Source organism: Labeo rohita, unplaced genomic scaffold (genome assembly GCF_022985175.1).
Source record: "Labeo rohita strain BAU-BD-2019 unplaced genomic scaffold, IGBB_LRoh.1.0 scaffold_448, whole genome shotgun sequence".
NCBI lineage: Eukaryota > Metazoa > Chordata > Actinopteri > Cypriniformes > Cyprinidae > Labeo > Labeo rohita.
In genome coordinates, this window is record NW_026129366.1 from 38317 (window position 1) to 62556 (window position 24240).

Here is a 24240-nt window from a genome sequence, read left to right on the forward strand (position 1 = left end):
TTTCCATCTAGAGTTTAAAGAGATCAGGTTAACTGAGGGCTGTGAAGGGAATGTGGAGGTTTTCTACAATGGATCCTGGGGTAATGTGTGCTGGAACCAGATGGACACAGACACAGTGAGTCTGATCTGTCAAGAGCTGAACTGTGGAAGATCTGGTGTTTTGTCTGATTCTACAGCAAGAGTGAAATCAGCTCCTAACTGGCTGGATAAAATAAAATGTCGACCACATGATTCAAATCTGTGGCATTGTCCATCTTCACCCTGGGGACAGAATGACTGTGGAGAAGGATGAAGTGGCCAAAATCACCTGCTCAAGTGAGATGATATTTAAATAATGTAAAATGTTCTTCATAGTTATGTTTCTTTAAACACAATGTTTATTTTTTATAAAACTGAGCTGAGCTGACGGAGAGCCTAAAATGATTTATGATGCTTAAATTATATGTTTGTTTTTTTTTTCACTGATAATGTTTTATTGAGAGATGTCTTGTATCCTAATGTTCTCTTTATGTTTTAATCTTAGAGGAGAAGAATCTTGAGTCTCCGCAGAGTCATCAGACATGTTTTATCTCACCATCTCCTCAACAGAAACAGTGTTCAAGTAAGTTTTGGACAAAAAAATTACATTTAAGTTAATGTAAGCCTTATTTTCCCAATAAATTATTAAAATGTGTGCATTCAAACAAAACAAGAGGCCTATCATACATTAAAAGCCATCTCGGATCAGTTTGTGTGTTTTGGTATATAGTGCTGGTTGATGTGTGTGTTTTAGATCATGTTCCTCTCAGACTGAGTGGAGGGGAGGGCCGGTGCTCTGGGAGGCTGGAGGTGTATCATAACGCTGTGTGGGGCTCAGTCTGTGATGATCAGTGGGACATCAGCGATGCTCAGGTGGTCTGCAGGCAGCTGGGTTGTGGAGCAGCACTGAGGGCTGATGGGAATTCAACCTTTGGTGCTGGTGAAGGTGTTGTGTGGCTGAACAGAGTCGAGTGCAGAGGGAATGAGATTCACCTGTGGGACTGTCCTCTCTCCCTGAAAAACCACACTGACTGCTCCCACAAAGAGCACGCTGGACTCACCTGTGCAGGTCACAGCAAACACTGATGAATAATATTTAAGCATTTAAAGCTGAAAATTTTTTTTTATAAAAAAAATTGTGTTGTTTTTTAATATTTGTGTCTGCCTGTTTTTAAAATTACAGATTTGTCAGAATGTACTACTTCTGCCACATCAAGAACAGTCTCTCCTCCACAAACTCCTCCAGCAAACTCTCTCCGTCCCCCCAGTGCTTGTGATTGTACTGGTAGTTGTGCTCTTACTGCTCTTAGTGCCACTGCTTATACTGATTCAGCGAAAGAGAGTGATGAGGAGAGGTAGGAGAGATCCAGAGACTGTCATATTGTGTCTTATTCAGTGTGTGATCAGTCATGTGTTGTGAACTGACAGCAGGTTTGTCTGTCTACACTCACAGCTCTCTCTGACTGGTATACAGGACTACAAAGGACACAGACAGAAGCTGTTTATCATGAGATTCATCACATACAACATCACTCAGAGGGGTGAGGCATCATGTGAGAATGTTGAAAGCTTTAACTATGTTACAATTTATGTGTTTAGAAATTATAAAACACCCCCAAAAAAGAAAGCCATAACCAGCAAAGTAAACAGCTCATAAAGTTGCACTACAAAATTTTGTGACTCCAGTCAAATGAGATTAAATGATGGGAGAATCTGATCAACTGTAGAATTAAGGCTTTTTCTAACCTTAAACAAATTTAATCATAAAAAAAATTTAAATAAGTCTCTCCACTGAGAATGTCAGATGAGTTTAACTGTTTATCTTTGAGGGTTAACAACGTGTAATCAGATGAATTTGTAGATGATAGTTTATCAGACTCCAAACCACAAAGCCGCATGTTTATGTGTGCGTCAGTGAATGTATCTTCCTGTGTGGTTTTAAAGAGTGATAAGCAGGAGTTAATATTAGGTGCATTTGTAGAGTTTGCAGAGAAGCTAACTTTGTTCACCAAACACAATTTCATTTTAAAAGAAGTTAAAATATGATGATTGCATTAGCACTTTTAATCAGTGGCGGTTTATTAAAACTTCTGACTGTTCAACAGGTTCTATAATGAAGCCCAACCACATAAAACGAAGACTGTAGTTTAAACTGCACTGACAGATGCCAAACACAGCAACAGACATACTTGTTGGGTTTTGTTAGATCAGCGTTTTTCTCTGTCACTGTCTGTTTCCAGTGTCTGTTAGTCTTCATTTGTTTCCATGAAGTGAATATGTGTGATCTGCATTTGTCGAGTCACGGAAAGTCTGAGCTGTTTGGTGAGCTCAGTCTGATGATTATCTCTTGTTGATATGTGAGAATTAACCCTGAAATGCAGAAAGCTGGATAAACAGGGGTTGTTCACACAGGATGCATTATAAAAAAAAAAAAAAAGCCTTTGAAATTGTTCCTTTATTATTCCCTTTAAGCCTTTATTCTGTTGCTTAATGAATGTAAAGAAATATTTAGAAATGTGACAACAGCCATTTACAGATAATGCACTGTCAGAGCTTTTGGGAACATGCCTGTAATTTTTACACAAAAATAATATCAAAACATTTCAAACAAAAAAGAGTGACTCAATATATTTTAAATAAGCATTTCTGGCATGAATTCTCATGCCTCTATCAGGTTTATTTTAATAGGTTTAATCTCTCAGTCAGTCATGAGATGTCTATGACATAACACAAGCTATATTACAAATTACAATGTGAGGTTTTGTTTTACATGTGTAACAGAGGGAAATCAGTAGAAGTATGAAGATATGAAGAAAAGTAATGAAGATGGGGAAAAAATAGGTAGGTTACTGTCACCTTATACTTTACAAGTACTCATAATTTTTGTTGTTCATTCAAACTAAATCTAGAGAAAATATGTGAATGGAAAAACGTGAATTTGTATTATTATTATTTATTTTTTTTTTTCAAACAGACTATGATGTGGGGCAGATGTCAAATAAAGAGGGAGGGGCCATATGACTCAATGACCACACCCACTATATATCAGTTCACAAAGTCACATTACAGTTACTGGAGCGACTGGAAGTTTCTAATGCATCAGTGCCTTTTTTATTAAAAATTGCATGATTTGCAAAAATGTGGTAAAAACAATTTGTATTTTGGTATTTAGCTTATTATTTTTATACTGATATGGTTGCTTTTTACCTAATGAACGAATGAACAAATTATATTATTCATTCAATATTTTTGTCATTTTTAAAGAGCAGTTAGTTAAAAGCAAAAATCTTTTTAGACAGCATTTTGACAGCCTTATCTACATAAATATAATGACAAATAAATCTAAATAAATAAATGCATACTTTAGGTGTAAAGTATAACCATGACCAACACAGCCAAATTTATTTACAATAAAAATATCAACAAAAATAGATGCCAGAGATTTATTGCACACATTATGTAAAATGTGTGATTAAAAAAAACACACACAAATTTAAACCCACTTCCCAGCTGCACAGTTTACTGTGTGATGGTGCATTTCAACCTGAATGACTTTAAATCATTTTTAATCTCATTTTTTATCTGATAATTTGCATTTAGTTTAAATATTTGAGATTGGACTGATCCTTCTTAGTTTGTCTTTTCTATTTTAATCATATTACTACTTCAGAGCCTCCACATGCTGAGCTGAGGGTCTTTCTTATAATGACATTACATAGGGCTATATTAAGAAACAAGAAATCATTTCATACACACATTTGTTTCACTGTGTTAGTCAGGACATCTCATAAACTTCCATTGTCTTTATGACAGGTGAAAAATACCCCTACCACTAACAATAACACCTCACAGAAACTACTCACTTGTTTGTGTTCAACAGGTTTCACTATATTAAAATATTTATAAAGATGAAATAAGTTGTTTTTTATCTTTTTTTTTTTAAAAGAATCGTGCCCCCCCCCCAACCCCCCTTTATTGCCCACATTTGATTTAATGTCAGACATTTTAATAAACACTTAATTTGACTGCAATGTGTATTTACATTATTCAGTCACTCAGAGTATTAAAATATATCTGTGCAGCAGATATAAAGCCATTGAAATGCTGTGTATGTAGCTGTTAAAAAGAAATGAACAATTTGCGTCCATAAAAATGTGTAACAGTGAGAATCATATTGATCATGAAATCGCTTGTCTGCTCCTCTTTACCATCAGTGTTTTGCTGCCATCTGCTGGATGAATTATGCAAACACACAAACACATAAACGCACAGCTACAAATGCCTTTATATGATGCCAAAGCCATATATTTGGAATATAAACCAATGTTTATTTACAAACTTGTCTTGATTCAGTTCATTTTATAATGTATTTACATACTGTTTATGCATATATTATATAATGTTACAAAAAGTTTATTTTTAATAAAAGCTTACAAGTATTTTTTTTTTTTTAATAATTTACTTATTTATTCCTAATTTCATTGTGTGTGGGTGTGAAGTAAAGGTTTTGTCATCATTGCAGAGGTCTGAAGAGCAGAGGCAGATGTGGAAACGAGATTCAGTGCAGAGGAAATGAATCAGCCATTAGATTGTGTCCAACTTCAAAGGACATACAGTGTTTTCAAGACAACAGTGTGGACTGATATGTTCTGGTAAAATAGCACTGTTTATCCTGTCAGTAAATAAATTAAATCCAACATTTCAATCACTAAAATCGAATTGTTTTATCAACTTTCTTTCATTTCTTTCATTGACATTACATGTTATGCATTACAAATGGTAATACGTCACGTCCTAAATGGGGCACAGTGTGTGATGCATGCTGGGATATGAGAGCTGCCAGTGTCCTCTGTAGACAGCTGAATTGTGGGATTGCTGTGTCTGTTGTGGGATCAGACTGGTTTGGAGAAGGAAGAGGTGAAATCTGGGCTGATGTGTTTGATTGTGATGGGAATTAAACAAATATTGCATTACCATTAAGTAATCATCTATGCTGTTTAAACCGTAACATTTCAAAAAACATTTCAATGTACATTATGGCACATTAAGTCAATAAACAATATTAAAAAAAAAAAAAAAAACGTCAACAGGTTATACAGTAAATGTTTCTGAACTTGTATCACTAAGACGTGATTCTATTAAATTACTACTTCGATGGTATAAATCACATTTTAGTGCAAGTTTAAGATGTTAATGTTGATGATGTTACTTTCCTAACATTAGAAAGAAATATTATAATATCAAAGAACTGAAACTTACGGAGCCCCTTAAGGGACATGGTGGTGAAAAAAATCAGAGTGAGTGAAAAAAAAATCAGGGTGGGAGGAAAAATATTTTTCAGATTTTTTTACATTAAGCGTATCCCCCAGAAAGAAAACTTAACGGGATAATAGAGTATAAAAGGCCGAACTCGGTATACAGTTTGTGATACATTTTAAATGTAGGAAAGCAGGTAAGCCCCGAATATGAACAGAAAGCTCTAAATTGCATGTTAAGCCTTTTCCTCCCATAAAGAAAACGCGGCTTTATGAAGACGTTGATAAAAATTTTGTTTTATTAAAAATAGGCAATTAACGCAGTAATCCATTAAACTAGTGGTTCTCAAACGTTCCAGTAGGTGGCGGCATGTCACTGTCTTAATGAGCAAGGCGTCGCGTCATTCATTCATTCATTCAATAACTAAGCAAATGGTTGTAGTTATGAATGGGTTATTAATCACGGACTCTCCGAATGGTTCAAAGCTGCAGGTTAATTCAGAAACGAAACACCGCTGTTGCTTGGAGACACGCCAGTTCTGTTGCGGATTTCGTTGGAACTATTATTATTTCGTTAAATATAACAAACATCATATGTTTAAAATGTAGGCTACATTTAAAATGTCACTTAATATTACCCTTTTTGTTGAACTGCTATATAAAATAAATGTTGCATTTGCAGTCGTTTGGATATTGCATTCTGCTATTTTAAACATGAAAAACAATAACTCGCACAGGGTATTTTTGGAAGACAGTTTTTATATTTATATATATATATATATATATATATATATATATATATATTTACAGTTTTTATATTTCAGCTGTTTGATCGCGCCGGCGCCTCGCAGCCTGTTCATTATTAAAATAATACACAGAATCACCCAAACAGATACAAACTTACACTAGTCAGTTTAAATAGTCTGTATTAGTCTGTGCACCGGTCCAATCCACTGCGGCACATTTTTGTTCATTATGATTTTTTTCACGTCGATATTGGAACGTACAAAGCCCGGTTAATTTAATGCTTTAGCTGCAAATATTGCAAATATGGAAACATTTGGATTTGTGCTGAAGGAGAGCGATACGTGAGCCCATACTTTCAGTTTCGCTTTAAATTATTTATTTTAGTTTATTTATAGCTAAATAAGCTTATACCTATTATACTGCATTATATTATATTTATTCGTTAAAAATGAATAAGTTATAGTTTTTTGGTTTTGGTTTTTGGTCTGTTCAGAATACAGTCAAATTTAAAGGATTTGCTGTGGAGTGCTAGGCTATGTGTGTTTATAACACTGTAGGCCTGCTAGTAGTATTATTTCTGAATAAAATGGGACTAATAGGCTACGTGACTTATTTGTTTTATTTTTATTATTATTATTATTTTTAAACAAACAGCAAACAAATTAACCATAACTACAAATACCGTCTTAATTCCTCCATTAGCTTTCCTTAAGCGTTTTCTGTATCCTAAAGGTTTTCTGTGAGGAGAAAAGACATTAGCAAGTTGCATTTATGACTATCAGCTTTATTAAAAGTAATGCTATTAATATTAAAATTTTTATTAGTATGAATAGCATTTATTAATACCGAATTGGTCCTCCGCTGTCACTGTTTTATTACATTAAGCGTTTTAGAATGTTCCAAAATCGTGCCTTAAACTATAAGCAATTAAATGACTGTATTTCTATAATAGGCCACTTGATTATAAAACTCCTAAGAACCGCTCCGTTGTGAACATACTGAGCGGAGTAAACAGGAAGTGTTTGTCCGAACTCTACCAGTTTTGCGAGGGAACGCAAAAAGTTTTGCGAGGGAACGCAAAAAAATCTGAAAAATATTTTTCCTCCCACCCTGAATTTTTTTTCACTCACTCTGATTTTTTTCACCACCATGTCCCTTAAGGGGCTCCGTAGAAACTGGATCAGTTTTGGAAACAATGTTTGATTTTCTGTTATTAACAGAGGTGGGAATGTCTGTAATCACCCAGAACACACTATAAACCATATAATCTAGCAACACCCCAACAACTGCATAGCAAGAGCCTAGCAACCACCCAGAATATCCTAGCAACCAACTAGCAACACTTAAGCAAACATCTAGAACATCTAACTGACCAAACTATTTGTTTATAAACAGGTCTTAAGGCAAGCCAGCATAAATATGTCTTTCAAACGTTTCAATCTAGTTATTACAGGTATTCTTAAATGATTACACACAATTCAAATACAACGATGACTCTCCTGCCTAGTGAACACTCATGAGATCAATAACACTTTTTGCAACAACAATTTGCAACTCAATGTCTATTACGGTATACAACATAAATTAAATTACAGATTGCTAATTCAGCAATTAACTTTTGGGGAATTTTTTCATTTTACTTCTGTAAAGCAATCTTGCAGCAGATGAAAAGCACCAGAAAAGTTCAAATAACAAAGAACTGTATATGAACTTGGTATGCAACACAATACAGTACAGTAAAAAATAAAATTAAAGATTAAATTCAGCATGGCTAAATTTCATTAGAGTATACAGTACTGTTTGATCTGACACAAGACTATATCATTAGGTAGTCATTTCTCAGTTCTGCAAAAATGCAGTAGACTACACATAAAAAATGGTTACAAATAAAAAGTCACACTTTTGAAGGTGTACAACATGTACTACAGTTTACTGTACATATAGAATAGTGAAATTTCCATAATCGAATATACTGGTACTGTACTATAATTATACTGTATGTGTAAGTATAAACCCATGTAAATGATTCGTTCATTTCTCTCCTCTCTCCGTTGATGGACGCAGAGATTCTGGTTGGTGTGTCATCAGTTTTGCTATACAACATAAATTAAACTTACTTATTGTTAAACTTTTTGATGAATGTGCTGTGAAATGAGCTCTACATTAAATGAGATTTGTAGCTGTGAAAAAAAAAAATTAACATTCTCTAGAAATGTCTTTTTTTTCTGTCAGAAAAAAATCACCAGTAAGTAGCTCCCTCATGTGGTGACACAAGGACAAGACTCTTGTCTGCTCCTCTTTACAATAAGTGTTTTACTGCCATCTGCTGGACGAATTACACATTACAGTGTTAAACACACATCCACAGCTACAAATGTCTTTGATATAATGCCAAATGAATATCTTTGGAACAAAAGCAAGTGTTTATTTACAAATCTTATCTTAATAGCCCTGAATAGTTGTACACAATCAGTCCAGTTCATTTTATAATGTATTAACATACAGTTTGTTGTGCTCTTGTTAGAACATCAGAGCAGTGTTGTTAAAATTAGCTAAAATTGTGTAGTTTTGTCCCCCCAGCTGCAGTGTTTCTGTATCAATCTGCTTTAATTTTAGTGTGACTTTATCTCCACACTGACTTATGACTGACACGAGTCTGTCCTCAGTGAAGTGTCTCTTCACGCTTAAGGTGGAGTCCCCCTCTCGCGCTGACACTTTGATGTATCTGGAGAAAATAAAAATGCTGCTTTCTGATTTGTCACTGATTGTGTTTGATGATTTCCTCTGTTGTGTCTAATAAGGTAACAGTGAGTGTCATTGGCAGCTGTGAGTCTCTCTCTCTCTTTAGGGGGCTGACAGGAGCCAGTTTCTTCAGTGTGTTTGAGGGAGCAGACGAGAAACTTGTGCTGACAGAGTCAAACAGACGGTGTGACGAGCAGAGGAAGATGGAGGGATGTCTGACACTCATTTTACTCTCTTCCATAATCACTATAACCACATCTGGTAAGTACACACATAGTATGGATGAAAATGACACGTTTATGTGAGCAGTTTATTTGTAATGGCCTTATACCACTATAAAGCAAATAGAGGCCTGTGTAAAATCTAGAAAAAAAAAATTTGTGACACTTGGTAATTCTTATGAATGAAATTTTATGAATAATTTACATTTTTACAGGCAACCTATTTAATGATGAGAAGATTATTTGTAGTATTCTCTTGTCCAGCTTTAGTTGTCCAGTTTGAATTTACATATTTTATGTTTCTTGTCTTATTCTGCTGATGATTTATGGTGTTCTACTGTTGTGGTAAAACCCCTTTTTCTCTCTTTCATGTACAGATTTTGAGACTGTTAGATTGGTTGGTGGTAACAGTCCCTGCTGTGGTAGAGTGGAGGTTCATCATGATGGTCAGTGGGGAACAGTGTGTGGCGTTGGATGGGATAAGACTGATGCTGCAGTAGTTTGTAGAGAGGTGGGATGTGGAGAGGCTGTAGAGGCTGTGCGTAATGCTCGTTTTGGACAAGGATCAGGATCAATCTGGATGGATAATGTGGCCTGTAGTGGATCAGAGTCAGCACTGAAGGACTGTAGATCAGGAGGATGGGGTGTTCATGACTGTGGTCATCATGAAGATGCTGGAGTCAGATGCTCAGGTGAGCTATTCCATACATCACCCTGTTAATGTATCACTGATCAGACTTTCTACCAGAAACCATATATGCAATTTAAAATAATTGTGTGTCATTTGTTTTTATAGCAGTTCATAAACAATTAATTGAATAATTATCACATGTACTGTCCAAACAATTACCTTTCATTCATTATAAAAGACGGACTTGCTGTTGTTATCCCTAGTAAAGTAATATATATTTATTTCTTACTAAGTATCGTTAAAAAAAATCTAGTAACATATTTACTGACATCTGACTTGACACTTACTGATATAAAAATCTTAATTAAACTTTATTTGGAGTACTGCTTGTGCACAATGCATTATTTCCTAATATGAAGCCTTAAAATGTGTTTTAATGTCACTATTGATGAGGATTGTATGAACTTTGAATAATATCATTCTTTAAAGGCAAGACATTTAAAGTGTGGTTGAAGTACTTGCAATACCTCCACTTTAGCACAATCAAAATATACTTCACTATATGTTTAGTTGGACTTTCGCGTGAAGTGCATTAAATACAAAATTAGTTATTCCAATTTAGCAGACTTTAAGTATATCATACGGTGAAAATATCAGTTTAGTATACTAAAAGTACAATGTCAGTTATTTTTTTATTAAGTATATAAATATGTAAATGTATCTGTAGTATACTTAGCATGAAATAAATGTATTTCAAATACATTTTAGTATATTTATTTTTCACTAGGGTTATGTCCATATTATAATCATAGTGACAGATTTTTTTTTTTTTTTTTGTGTTGTGTAAATATAATCAGAAACCTTAACCTACAGTCAAGACTTGTTGCTGGGTCTCACCTGTGCTCTGGAAGAGTGGAGATGCTTCTAGTAGGTGGATGGGGTTCAGTGTGTGACGCTGCCTTTGACCAGCAGGATGCAGAGGTTGTGTGTAGAGAGCTGGACTGTGGGGCTCCTGTACAGGTGCTGGGAGCAGCTGCTTTTGGCAAAGGAGACGGTCAGATTGGATCAAAAGTGATTCAGTGTAGAGGAGATGAATCACACATTCAACACTGTCCATCATCAACTTCACAAAATATAAAGTGCAACCATGACAATGATGTGGGACTGATATGTTCTGGTAAAATGTTTAACCTGTTTATTAACAAATCCAATTGTTACATATACTAAAATGAAATTGTTTGATTAGTACCATCATGAGTGACTGTATTAAACTGAGCTTAGAACTGAAGAATTACTCAGATTATCTTTGTTCTCTTACTTAGAATCTCTTCTATTCTTTTTCAGTAAGATTTGTGTTCTTTCTCCAGGTTACACTGATCTCAGACTGGTAAATGGTCCTGACATCTGTTCTGGTCGAGTTGAACATCAGTACTTAAATAAATGGGGCACAGTGTGTGATGCATGCTGGGATATGAGAGCTGCCAGTGTCCTCTGTAGACAGCTGAATTGTGGGATTGCTGTGTCTGTTGTGGGATCAGACTGGTTTGGAGAGGGAAGTGGTGAAATCTGGGCTGATGTGTTTGATTGTGACGGGAATGAAACAAAACTCTCAGAATGTTCCATCTCTTCATGGAGTCGAGCTGAATGTTCTCATAGACGAGATGTTGGAGTCATCTGCTCTAGTGAGTCCTTTCTGACTTTCTGCTTTTATTTATTATCAAATAATGTGTAATGCTGATGTAAAGCATATTCTCAAACTTATTTTATATTTTAGTAAAATGTCTGATGTTTCAATCAGATTCCTCTCTGGCTCTTCATGATGGTCTGGTGCGGTTGTCTGGAGAGAGACAGTGTGAGGGGGAGGTGGAAGTTTTCATCCATCAGGTCTGGAGGAGAGTTCTGCTGGACTCCTGGAGTCTCACTGAATCCTCTGTGGTCTGCAGACAGCTGGGCTGTGGCTCTGTGCTGAACTTCTACGGCTCCTCTTCATCCAGTCCTGAACACAGTCATGAGTGTGTGACGGGCTTCCAGTGCTCTGGGAGTGAAGCTCATCTGGGGAACTGCAGCTCTCCACAAACTCTCAACTGCAGCTCCACACAACAGCTGTCAATCACCTGCCTTGGTGAGAACAACAACATCTGGGCAGATTCTTCAGTTTTTAGTGATCAATAATGTGTTTTTCTTTCTCTGAATATCAGGTCGTGGGTCCATCAGGCTGGTGGGTTCTGGGGGAGACTGTGCAGGGAGGCTGGAGGTTTTTCACAGCGGCTCATGGGGGACAGTGTGTGATGACTCCTGGGATATTAAAGATGCCCATGTGGTGTGCAGACAGCTGCAGTGTGGAGTGGCCCTCAGTAACCAGCAGGTACCAGCCTGGTTTGGTCCTGGTTCTGGACCCATATGGCTGGATGAGGTGGAGTGTGAGGGGAATGAGACGTCCCTGTGGAGCTGCTCTTCTCCAGGCTGGGGAAAACATGACTGTCAACACAAGGAGGATGTAGGAGTTGTGTGCTCAGGTAAATAATAATGTACTGTAATAATAATTTAATTTAATTTAAACTTACCCTAATTTAAAGGTGTTTTTTCTACTTGTTCAGGCTGCAACATGACACTACTGAATCTACAGCACAAAACACACAGTGTGATCAATGTAGCCCAATTCCCAAACTAATCTCTAATGATTCTGTTCTTTTTAGTGAATCAAAGACATACAGCTTACAGCTAACTTTGAGAGAGTTAAATCAGTGTAATTACAGACTGGATGTTCATATGACAAAGTGCAGCTAAAGATTTGATCAATATTAATATTTTATATATATATATTAAAAAGTTAGCTATTTTTAAATTGGTTTAGTGTTGTTTTTATATACAAAATAATCATTAATGGAACAATTAAGGAGCTGTAATTGTTATTAGGAATCAGAATCATAAAATGTATAATTCACATCACTAATTAAAACTGAGAGCTGAGGTAATTAAGGTAATTAAGAGCTGAGGTAATTTCTCATTCTTTTCAATCTAGAGTTTAAAGAGATCAGGTTAACTGAGGGCTGTGAAGGGAATGTGGAGGTTTTCTACAATGGATCCTGGGGTAATGTGTGTTGGAACCAGATGGACAGAGACACAGCGAGTCTGATCTGTCAAGAGCTGAACTGTGGAAGATCTGCCAGTGAACCCATTTATTCAGAGGGACTGAAGTCCCATAATTGGCTTGATAAACTTAAATGTCGACGACATGATTCCACTTTATGGCAGTGTCCATCTTCACCCTGGGGACAGAATGACTGTGATAATGAAGTGGCCAAAATCACCTGCTCAGGTAGGATGATATTTAACTGATTTACAGTGGTTTGAAATTGTAATGTTTTGTTTGTTTAAATATGATTATTTTTTTGTCTTTTACTTACTTTTTTTTTCTATTCAGTGGTAAATTGAATTTTAACATGTTTTAATCTCAGAGGATCAAACACTTGAGTCTCCTCAGAGTCTTCTGACATGTTCTACCTCACCATCTCCTCACCAGAGACAGTGTTCAAGTATGTTTATTATCAGTTTATTATCACAACTTTAAACTTTGTTGTAAATGTTGTGCTGAAGCTGGTCAGTGTTGGTTGATGTGTGTGTTTTAGATCATGTTCCTCTCAGACTGAGTGGAGGGGAGGGCCGGTGCTCTGGGAGGCTGGAGGTGTATCATAACGCTGTGTGGGGCTCAGTCTGTGATGATCAGTGGGACATCAGTGATGCTCAGGTGGTCTGCAGGCAGCTGGGTTGTGGAGCAGCACTGAGGGCTGATGGGAATTCAGTCTTTGGTGCTGGTGAAGGTGTTGTGTGGATGAACAGAGTCGAGTGCAGAGGGAATGAGATTCACCTGTGGGACTGTCCTCTCTCCCTGAAAAACCACACTGACTGCTCCCGCAAAGAGCACGCTGGACTCACCTGTGCAGGTATTTGAGAATTTAGAGCTGAAAATATTTAGCATTTTAAAAATTGTTAATATTTGTGTCTGCTTGTTTTTATAATTACAGATTTGTCAGAATTTACTACTCCTGCCACATCAACATCAGCTTCTCCTCCAGTTTCTCCTCCAGTGAGCTCAACATCAGTCACTCCTCTACAAACTCCTCCAGCAGCGTCTCTCTGCGTCGGCCCAGTGCTTGTGATTGTACTGGTAGCTGTGCTGTCACTGCTCTTAGTGTCACTGCTTATACTGATTCAGCGAAAGAGAGTGATGAGGAGAGGTAGGTAGGAGATCCAGTGTTACATCTGGCTTAGAGATGTAACATTAAGGGAGACTACATGGCGGAATAGTTTCAAACATAATATTTATTACAACAAAATTAATCAAAATAACATAACACAGAACGTCAGTATCAGTAGGTTCAATCAGTATGAAATGCAAGTGAATGGATGCACAATGAACTGTGGTCAGTGCTTGTGAATGGATGCAAAACAAAACATAATGCCACAAAATTGAAGCGCCTTATGAATTCACCTTAGGCTGAAAGAAAAGTACATTTATGTAGGAGATCACTCTTCAGCTATAAAAAAATGAAGCACAAATGTTAGTTTATCTAAAGTAATTTTTGCTTATTAGTATGGTTGAATTGCATCATCTAAGGTCAGCAGCAAAGACACTGGTTAATAAAATGGGATTAAATACATGAAGGATATTTGTTTTATTTAACATATTTAACTATTGCAGGGTTGCGTCATATTCTGAGTTTGCATTTCACTATTTTTATTCATTTTGAGGAATACTGAATCTGTTTTTTTTGTTTAATGCATGTTCACATTTAGTTTAGAGACAGGAGACTTGACAATCATAAATGGGGAAAAAAGTAACCGGCGTTACATTTGATGCATGTTCACTAGTTACATTTATTATCTAGAATACAGTAACATCATGTTTCAGGAGGTGCAAGATTGGATCTGTGAACACCTCACATTACCAGATAATCATCCCGCGCTGGAGACTTGAGGTGCTCAATCAATAAATGGGGAACTCGGGGCAAAACTTATTTGAAAAGTCAGTAACTGGTCCTGGGTGACCCCTGCTATTTTCATGTCTCCCTTAAATTGAAAAGATCATCAGCTCGTTTGGTTCAGTTCATGGATCTCTCTTTAAGCTGATGTTGTCAGGTTTGTCTGTCTAAAAGCTATTTCTGATGGTATACAACTACAAAGGACACAGAAGCTGTTTATCATGACATTCATCACAGACAACATCACTCGGAGGGGTGAGGCATCATGTAAGAATGTTAAAAGCTGTAACTATATTACAATTTATGTGTTTAGAAATGATAAAACACCTGAGAAAAAGTAAGCCATCAACAGCAAAGTAAACAGCTCATAAAGTTTGAATTACAACATTTTGGGACTCCAGTCAAATGAGATTAAATGATGGGAGACTTCAGTCATACAGATCTGATCCACTGTAGAATTAAGGCTTTTTCTAACCTTCACATCTACCTAATTAATTTTAATCATATTAAGTCTCTCTAAGTAAGTCTCTCCACTGAGAATGTCAGATGAGTGTAACTGTTTATTTTTCTGGGTTATTAACATGTAATCAGATGAATTTGTAGATGATAGTTTAGCAGACTCCAAAACCACAACGCTGCATGTTTATGTGTGTGTCAGTGAATGTCTTTTCCTGTGTGGTTTTAGAGAGTGATAAGCAGGAAGTGCATTTGTAGAGTTTAAAGAGATGAAAAACTAACTTTGTTCCCCAAACACAATTTCTTTTTAAAGAACTTAAAATATGATAATATCAGTGGCAGCTTATTGAAACCTTCTGACTGTTCAACAGGTGCTATAATAAAGACCAACCACATAACCCTAACCCTAACCATAACTAAGACTATAGTTTAAACTGCACTGATAGATGCCGACCAACAGCATCAGACATGCTTGTTGGGTTTTGTTAGATCAGCGTTTCTCTCTGTCAGTGTCTGTTTCCATTAGTCTTCATTTGTTTCCATTAAGTGAATATGTGCGATCTGCATTTTTCGAGTCGCGGAAAGCCTGAGCTGTTTGGTGACATGGCATAGGAAAAAAAAAAACACACAAGATCAAAACCAAATCTTGGCTTTTGTACTGGTTTACAGTCTGTCTAAATGGATTCACTTTGATCCATTTTAATATATTACGTAATTAATAGTATAAACTACCTAAAAGCTGTTTGAGTAAGCCCAATCCCAAAACTGAAACCTATTTTTCTCTCAAAAATTCCCATTGTTACTGGTGTGCAATGAATCTTGGGATAATCTAGATCCATTTGTATCCTTCGTGGCACTTGAAGGAGCCTTTGAATTTGGACAGCCTTCATCCTGCTGCTGTGATGCTTTCAGTGTTTGTGTGATTTAAGGTCAAACTCAATGTCATTTAAATTCTGTTGCTTAATGAATGTAAAGAAATATTTAGAAATGTGATTACTGTCATATATCATACAGAGAATGCTCTGTCAGAGTTTTTGGGAGTATTTCTACACAAAAATGATTTTAAACATTTGACAGAACACAACACCACAGTTGTTTAAACAAAAAAGTGTGACTCATATTATATTGAATATGCATTTCTGTCATGAATTCTCATGTTTTTATCAGGTTTAATCTAATAGGTTTAATCTCTTGGTCAGTCATGAGATGTCTATGATATAAAACAGCTATATTACAAATTACAATGTTAGGTTTTGTTTTACATGTGTATCAGAGGGAAATCAGAATCATGTGAAGATCAGCAGTAAAGAAAAAATTAGATGGGTTATTGTCACATATATAGGTTTACTTTACAACTACATATTTTTTGTTGTTTGTTCAAACTAAATCTAGAAAAAAATAAGTACAAAAATGAAAAATGTGGATTTTTGTTTATTTATTAATTTAGTTTTTTAAAAACAGACTATGATGATGTGGGGGAGGTGTTAACTAAAGAGGGAGGGGCCATATGACTCAATGACCACACCCACTATATCTTTATTCACAAAGTCACATTACAGTTACTGGAGCTACTGGAAGTTTGTTATATTGCTACTAATGCATCAGTGCCTTTTCTATGAAAAATTGCATTATTTTTTATACTGATATTGTTGCTTTTTACCTAATGAACAAATAAACAAATTATATTATTCATTCAGTCTTTTAACCTTTTTTTTAATAAGCAATTAGTGGAAAGCAAAAATCTTTTTAGACATCATTTTGACAGCCTTATCTACCTAAATATAATGACAAACAAATCTAAATAAATAAATGCATAACATAGGTGTAAAGTATAACATTGCCCAACACAGCCAAATTTATTTACAATAAAAATAACTACAAAAATAGATGACAGAGATTTATTGCACACATTACGTAAAATGTGATTAAAAAAATAACACAAATTTAAACACTTCCCAGCTGCAGCTTACAGTTTACTGTGCGTGCACAAAATGACGGCTGTAGCTTCCAAGTCCAGTCAGGCTTCCAAGTCCAGTCAGGCTTCCAAGTCCAGTCAGGCTGCCAAGTCCAGTCAGGCTGCCAAGTCCAGCAACGCCAAGGCTGTTGTCCCTGAGTCAAGTCATGTTACAGCGGATTTCCATGAACCAAGCCCTGTTACAGCTGGTCATCACAAACCGAGTCAAGTTACGGCTGATCTTCATGAGCCAAGTCAATTCACTACTGATCTTCACGAAGCAGGTCAAGTCACAGTTGGTCACCATGAACCAAGTCACATCCTGCCCGACGGCTCAGAGCCCCATCACGCCTCGTCTGACCGCTCAGAGTCAAGTCACGCCTCGTCTGACCGCTCAGAGTCAAGTCACGCCTCGTCTGACCGCTCAGAGTCAAGTCACGCCTCGTCTGACCCTCCAGAGTCACATCTCGTCTATCTGTCTAGAGCCTCACCATGTCTCGTCTGACCGCTCTGAGTCAAGCCACGTCCCGCCTGACCACTCTGAGTCAAGTCACGTCCCGCCTGACGGCCCAGAGCCTCTCCATGTTTCATCAGACCTCCCAGTGCCTCGTCATGTCTCGTCTATTCGTCCAGAGCCAAGTCACGTCTCGTCTGACCTTCCAGAGCCATGCCATGCCTCGTCTGATATCCCACGATCACGGCCTATCATGTTAGCCGGTGTACTGGACCCACCACAACCTCCCGCTGCTGCTCTTCCTTTAATGGCGGTTGCCATCTGGTGTGTGTGGGCTGCACACTGTGCCCCTGAGGTCACGTCTGTTCACAAGTCAGCTCCTGAGGTCACGTCTGTTCACAAATCAACCCCTGAGGCCACGTCTGTTCACCAGTCTGCTCCAGAGTTCCCGTCTGATCTCAAACCTGCTCCAGAGCTCCCGTCTGATCTCAAGCCTGCTCCAGAGTCCCTCTCTGATCTCAAGCCTGCTGCAGAGCTCTCGTCTGGTCTCCAGCCTGCTCCAGAGCTCCCCTCTGATCACAAGCCTGCTTCAGAGGCCTTCCCCATCGGAGAAGCTGCGCCAATGCCTCCAGAGGTGTCTGCACCTGCCGTAGAACCTCTTATGGAGGGGGCGTTAACCGCTAAACTCTCTGCTTCTCCCTTTTTTCTGTCTGCATCCTCTGTCACTGTTCTCCCCAGGTCCCAGTCTATGACGCAGCCTCCTGTTCCGCCCCGGAGGGCTACGGCACCTCCTGTTCAGCCCCGGAGGGCTGCTGCGCCTCCTGTTCCGCCCCGGAGGGCTGCTGGGCCTCCTGTTCCGCCCCGGAGGGCTGTGGCACCTCCTGCTCCGCCTCCTGTTCCGCCCCGGAGGGCTGCTGCGCCTTCTCCCCCTATTCTGTCTGCCTCCTCTGTCCCTGCTTTCCCCAGGTCCCAGACCGTGACGCAGATTCCTGTTTCGCCCTGGAGGGCTGCTCCGCCTCCTGCTCCGCCTCCTGTTCCGCCCTGGAGGACCGCTCCACCTCCTGTTCCACCTCGGAGGGCTCTTGCGCCTCCTGCTCCACCCTGGAGGGCGCCCGTGCCTCACGCTGCACCTCCTGCTCCGCCCTGGAGGACCCTTGCTCCGCCTCCTCCCTGGAGGGCCCCTGCTCTGCCTCCGGCTCCACCCTGGAGGGCTCCTGTACCTCCTGCTCCGCCCTGGAGGGCTCCTGCGCCTCCTGCTCCGCCTCCGGCTCCGCCCTGGAGGGCTCCTGCGCCTCCTGCTCCGCCCCGGAAGGCTCCTGCTCCACCTCCGCCCTGGAGGGCTCTTGCTCCGCCTCCGGCCCCGCCCTGGAGGGTACCTGCTCTGTCGGTCCTGCCTCAATCTCTGGGCTTCCCACATGGACCTGGTCCTCCAGCCCTCGCCCTGTCTCGCTCCCACCCCACCGCTCCCCTGGACTGTTGTTTCCTTCGAGCGTCTGGAAGCCGCTCCTTGGGGGGGGGGCTATGTCACGAATCTGGTCGGTGTCCCGTTGTCCGCTCACCACCAGATGTCACTCTCACCTCACCTACACACTCTGACTGTTGCACCACACTCCGGACTGCATCTCCCATCCTCCACCGCACTGATTGCGTCAGCCCCCGTGACCAATCAGGCATTCGATAAAAGCGCCGGTCCTCCCAGTGCACCTCACGGATTGCTGAATTGTTATATTGTTATTCTCCCTGTGTTAGCGCTTCTTAGTTTCTTGTCCCGAGTTCCTAGTTCCCTGTGTTTTGTTTTTCCCGCCTGGTTATCTCGTTTGGACTGTCTAGCCGCCTGCCTTTGGATCATCGCTCGTCATTAAGGACTATTCTCTCCTCTCGCCTCCGACATTCCTGTTTACTGTTCTCTGACCCTGCCTGTACGACCATGTATCTGTCTCGTCCATATAATAAAAGCGTGCATGTGGATCCGCTCGCCTCTCGTCGTTCATTCCCGGTTACAGTGATGGTGCACTTCAACTTAAATGACTTTAAATATTTTTTAAATCATTTTAGTGACCGATTATTTGCATTTAGTTTAAATATTTGAGATTACAAGTTGAGATTGGGCTATTATTTCTTCAGAGCCTCCACCTGCTGAGCTGAAGGCTGAGGGTCTTTCATATTAAGAAACAATATAATTTTAATGACCACATTTGATTTAATGTCAGACATTTTAATAAACACTTAGTCTGACTGCAGTGTGTATTTACATTATTCAGTCACTCTGTGTATTCAAATATATCTGTGCAGCAGATATAGAGTAAAATTAGTATGCTGTGAAATGAGCTTTACATGAAATAAATAAGAAATGTAGCCATTATTTAGCTGTTAGAAAGAAATACAATTTGCCTCCAGAAAAATGTGTAAGTGTGAGGCTCCCTCATGTGGTGACACAAGGACAAGACTCTTATCTGCTCCTCTTGCATGAATTATGCAAACACACAAACAAACACATAAACACACAGTTACAAATGTCTTTATATGATGCCAAAACCATATCTTTAAAATATAAACCAATGTTTATTTACAAACTTGTCTTAGTTCAGTTCATTTTATAATGTATTGACATTCCAATTATACATATATAATATAATATGACAAAAAGTTGACATTTTTAATAAAAAACGTACAATTTTTTTTTTTATATTCAATAATTAAATCATTTCAATGTTTAAATTCAATTAGTAATGTAGTAGTTTGCGCATCACTGGCGATGTGATTTGTGTGTGGACAGTTAAATTTGCCATTCAGTTCATTCATTACAATGTGGCAAAGTTGTTTTGGATTTTACATATTTAAACGTCCAAACATCCAAATGTGCAGAATATGTTGTTTTTAATCATGAAACATCCCAAAGATGTGGCAGTATTTTAATGTTTTGAGGCTACAGATGAACAAGTAAGCATTTTCAGAACATTTCTAGTTTTTTTTTATTATTATTTATTTTCGTTCTATTTTAATGACACATTGAGTCTGATCTGTCATGATCTGAACTGCTGAAGATCTGGTGTTGAGTCAGTTCATAACAGGCTGAATTGAAATGGAGAACATGTGACTCAAATCTGTGATTGGGGACAGTGAAGATTGACTGATACACACACCTGAAACCCTTCCCCACAGGACAGATGATCAGAGGTGGGTAGAGTACCCAAAATTTGTACTCAAGTAAAAGTAAAAGTACTTATGGAAATATTTACTCAAGTAAGAGTAAAAGTAACAATCCCAATAGTTACTTGAGTAAGAGTAAAAAAGTATCCGATGGAAAAACTACTCAAGTACCTAGTTACTAGTTACTTCTGATCTGATTGATATGAAGCGAAAACCTTGAATTTCAAACTATTTGGAAAGCTTCCACACACCTCTCCTTGAAAGTCTCTTTGTTTTGTTTATATAAAACATAGGCTGAAGTAAAGTAGCCTGTCTCAGTCCTGTGATGGGCACATTAGTGTACGAATTTGTGTATAACGTCACAGTATGCACTTCAATTTATTTAGATTTTTGGAAAATGGACATGAAAACATGCAGACGTTTAGAATGAACGTTTTTTTACGAACGTGTGTTGTTTGTAAGGTTCACAAGATATTTGTCATTGCTTGCACAAGCGCGCATATGAGGAAAAACATTCGGACAGTGTGTGAAATATGGTACTATAAGGTCAAAGTGCCCATAGTTACCAAATTACCATTAATAGGGTTCAAATAGGCATCATCATATTAGCCGCTTTTCCACTATCGTGATAGAATGTGTGTGCTAAGCGAAAGAGCGCTGTATGATCAAACAGCCAAGTAAACAGCTGTTACGCTGCGTTCATAGCTCATGCATTAATACTGTCAATAAATGTGTTAGTTTTTAGAAAGGTTTTACCTTCTGTGTCCGTCTCCATTGGCATGCATATCCCCTCAGCATTTGTTGGTAACGTTATACCTGTCGTCGCCTTCTGTTTATTTTATTTTTTTGCGTTGTTTATAGTTGTGTCCTTTTCTGTTAGTTAACAAAGTCCCAAAAACAGAAATATCTGATCATATCTCTGTTTATATTACAATTGCGTTACCAAGGCAACGACTAACGCATTTGTATTCACATTCCAAGTTCCGTTATCAGCACCACAGTGGAAAATGGAACCGTATCCGTGCTGACTGGGCCGGATCGGCACGGAACGGAACGGTTAAGCGAAAGAATGCATCAAATTATGAAACTGTTCTTTCTCACATCTTGAAGTGAAAAAATAGAGTTGATTTGAGGCCACGGGTGATCTGCCCCCAATAGCTCACACACGTCATCCTCTGCTTCAGCCATCATCTTTCTAAACGCGCGCTGAACTTACGCGGAGATGCGTAGCAGACTCTCGCGAAGCAGCCTCTCCAACGTCTAATATTTATTACAATTTTGTCAGTAACGGAGGAACGCCATCAAATGTAGCGAAGTAAAAGTAAAGTTTTTTTCACTAAAAAATGTACTTGAGTAAAAGTAAAAGTACCTATCTTTAAATGTACTCTAAAAGTACTAGTTACCCCAAAAAATTACTCAAGTAAATGTAACGAAGTAAATGTAATTCGTTACTACCCACCTCTGCAGATGATAAAGCAGGTATGTTTATAGGTTTATATTCCTTCTACCCTTGTGAAAAAGAGGTGTGCTTAATTTTATTGAATGTGCACTTAAATAATGCATGAAACTAAAGAGAGTACACTCTTGTGACTTTCTTAACTCACTTTGTTTCTTAACACACACTGTTTTAAAAATGTGTTTTCTAATAATGTTTAATTACGTTTTACTTAAACTTACATTTTAAATCACTGTTTTTGTCATCCTTTAAAGAGATATAGTTATGTTGATGTATTGATTAATATACTAAAGCATGTGTAAAATAACTGACTTTAATTTCAACTGGAGTGTGTTGCCTAAAGTCCATTAAATTAATAATGTATTTTTGAAAGTGTTTATATTATATACGGTGTACATTATGTACTGGGTGTATTTTTCTTCTAAACGTCATTACAATTGTTTATACATTATACTCCATTTGATTAAATTGGACTTGATTAAAAGTTTGTCTGCAATACATTTGGTGTTGGTCAGAACATGATAAACAATTATTTGACAGTAAAACTTTCTAGTTTCCAAGAGTCTGAAATGTAAGATTGTGTAGTACTTGTATGACAATTGAACATAATACGGATTATCAAATCTTAATCAAATATAGATTAAGATTAAGGCAGAGGTTGAATAATATGCTTTAAATTACACGTTTATTACTACTGTGCACTTCAGAATATCTGTAGTCTTTAGTCTAACATTTTTTAAACAAACTGGATTGTGCTAAATTAGGCGAAACAAAGAAAGAGAAAAAAAGAAAGAAAGAAAGAGAAAGAAAGTAAAATCATGTTTATATTGTTGTAAATTACACTGGTAATTTATTTGTGGAATTTATTTGTGGACTGTTAAAAAAAAAAAAAAAGAAGAACAAAATATAGCTGCAAGCAGCAATTGCGGGGCCAAGCACAGCAGAGGCAGAATGAGGAGCTAAGCATGGCAAGGAGCAACAGACCGACTGTAACAATGAGTAACTAAAGTCATTTTAGAATGATATCAGTTGAAATGGCTGAAAAATCATAAATTTAACCAATAATATAATTTAGTGGCTTATCACTTTTGACCAATAGGTGGTGCTGTTTTTTAAATTGATGTGATGCATTCTGTGTGAGGTGACAATGGCACACACAAATTTTGGTGTCATTATGTCAAAGCTTTACAGAGATACAGCCTCAGAATCATTTTGGCATCAAGCCTAAAATCTGTAGTGGCGCTGTACGAAAATGGTTTACTCTATCGACACGAAATCCATAACTTTGAGTCAGGACAGTCCGAAGATGATCTGACTCAATTTTGGTGAAAATCCGATCAACGGTCTAGGAGAAGTATGAACAAGTATGTTTTGTACATTAATCAAAATGGTGGAAAGGAAGTTCGGCCAAGTATGGTATAATTGGTATGTATGTTGTCGGCATGACCCAAGGAATATTTTGAGACCAGTTTTATTACATTAGGCTAATGGAATCACAAGTTATTAGCATTTTTGGAAATTTCATTATTAATGTTTAATGAATGGTGAATTACTTCTGACCAGCAGGTGGCGCTATTACCGAATTGCTGTGGCGTGGTCAGGGTGTGGTGACAATAGCACATATAAAATTTGGTGTCAATATGTCAAGGCTTTGCAGAGATACAGCCTCAGATGTAGTTTGGCATCTTTCCAGCAAATTCTGTGTGAGGTGACAATGACACACACAAATTTTGGTGTCATTATGCCAAAGCTTTACAGAGATACAGCCTCAGAATCATTTTGGCATCAAGCCTAAAATCTGTAGTGGCGCTGTACGAAAATGGTTTACTCTATCGACACGAAATCCATAACTTTTAGTCAGGACAGTCCGAAGATGATCTGACTCAATTTTGGTGAAAATCCGATCAACGGTCTAGGAGGAGTACGAACAAGTAGGTTTTATACATTAATAAAAATGGTGGAAAGGAAGTTCATCCAAGTATGGTACAATTGGTATGTATGTTGTCGGCATGACCCAAGGAATATTTTGAGACCAGTTTTATTACAGTAGGCTAATGCAATCACAAGTTATTAGCATTTTTGAAAATTTCATTATTAATGTTTAATGAATGGTGTATTACTTCTGACTTCAATTTGATGGTGTATTACTTCTGTTACCGAATTGCTGTGGCGTG

General features: G+C 37.9%; 2 protein-coding genes and 1 long non-coding RNA gene across 3 annotated transcripts in view; 2 read left to right on the forward strand and 1 right to left on the reverse strand.

Annotated features, from left to right (window-relative positions):
• Nucleotides 1-8951, forward strand: part of LOC127160741 (scavenger receptor cysteine-rich type 1 protein M130-like) — a 35425-nt gene extending 26474 nt beyond the window's left edge. Inside the window, exon 13 of the mRNA XM_051103398.1 lies at nucleotides 8869-8951. Coding sequence (XP_050959355.1) covers nucleotides 8869-8876 — 8 coding nt within the window. The 3' untranslated portion in view covers nucleotides 8877-8951. The remainder of the gene's footprint in view (nucleotides 1-8868) is intronic.
• Nucleotides 8952-8965: 14 nt separating this feature from the next.
• On the forward strand, nucleotides 8966-14273 carry LOC127160742 (scavenger receptor cysteine-rich type 1 protein M130-like). The gene is made up of 10 exons (XM_051103399.1): nucleotides 8966-9023; nucleotides 9361-9675; nucleotides 10402-10791; nucleotides 10982-11296; nucleotides 11413-11736; nucleotides 11813-12130; nucleotides 12637-12933; nucleotides 13073-13150; nucleotides 13244-13558; nucleotides 13640-14273. The coding sequence occupies exons 1-10, from the start codon at nucleotides 8966-8968 to the stop codon at nucleotides 13858-13860; spliced, it is 2631 nt and encodes an 876-aa protein (XP_050959356.1). The 3' UTR covers nucleotides 13861-14273.
• A 4108-nt stretch (nucleotides 14274-18381) lies between these two features.
• LOC127160740 (uncharacterized) lies at nucleotides 18382-18567 on the reverse strand. The gene is made up of 2 exons (XR_007826838.1): nucleotides 18519-18567; nucleotides 18382-18488 (listed from the first exon to the last, which is right to left on the reverse strand). It is a non-coding gene; the product is annotated as an uncharacterized LOC127160740 (long non-coding RNA).
• Between the last annotated feature and the right edge of the window lie 5673 nt (nucleotides 18568-24240).

Coding starts and splice junctions, on each gene's coding strand:
- LOC127160742 (XM_051103399.1), top strand. CDS start 8,966: ATGGAGGGATGTCTGACACTCATTTTACTCTCTTCCATAATCACTATA. Junction 11,297..11,412: donor TGTTGGAGTCATCTGCTCTA/GTGAGTCCTTTC, acceptor TGTTTCAATCAG/ATTCCTCTCTGGCTCTTCAT. Junction 13,559..13,639: donor CGCTGGACTCACCTGTGCAG/GTATTTGAGAAT, acceptor TTATAATTACAG/ATTTGTCAGAATTTACTACT.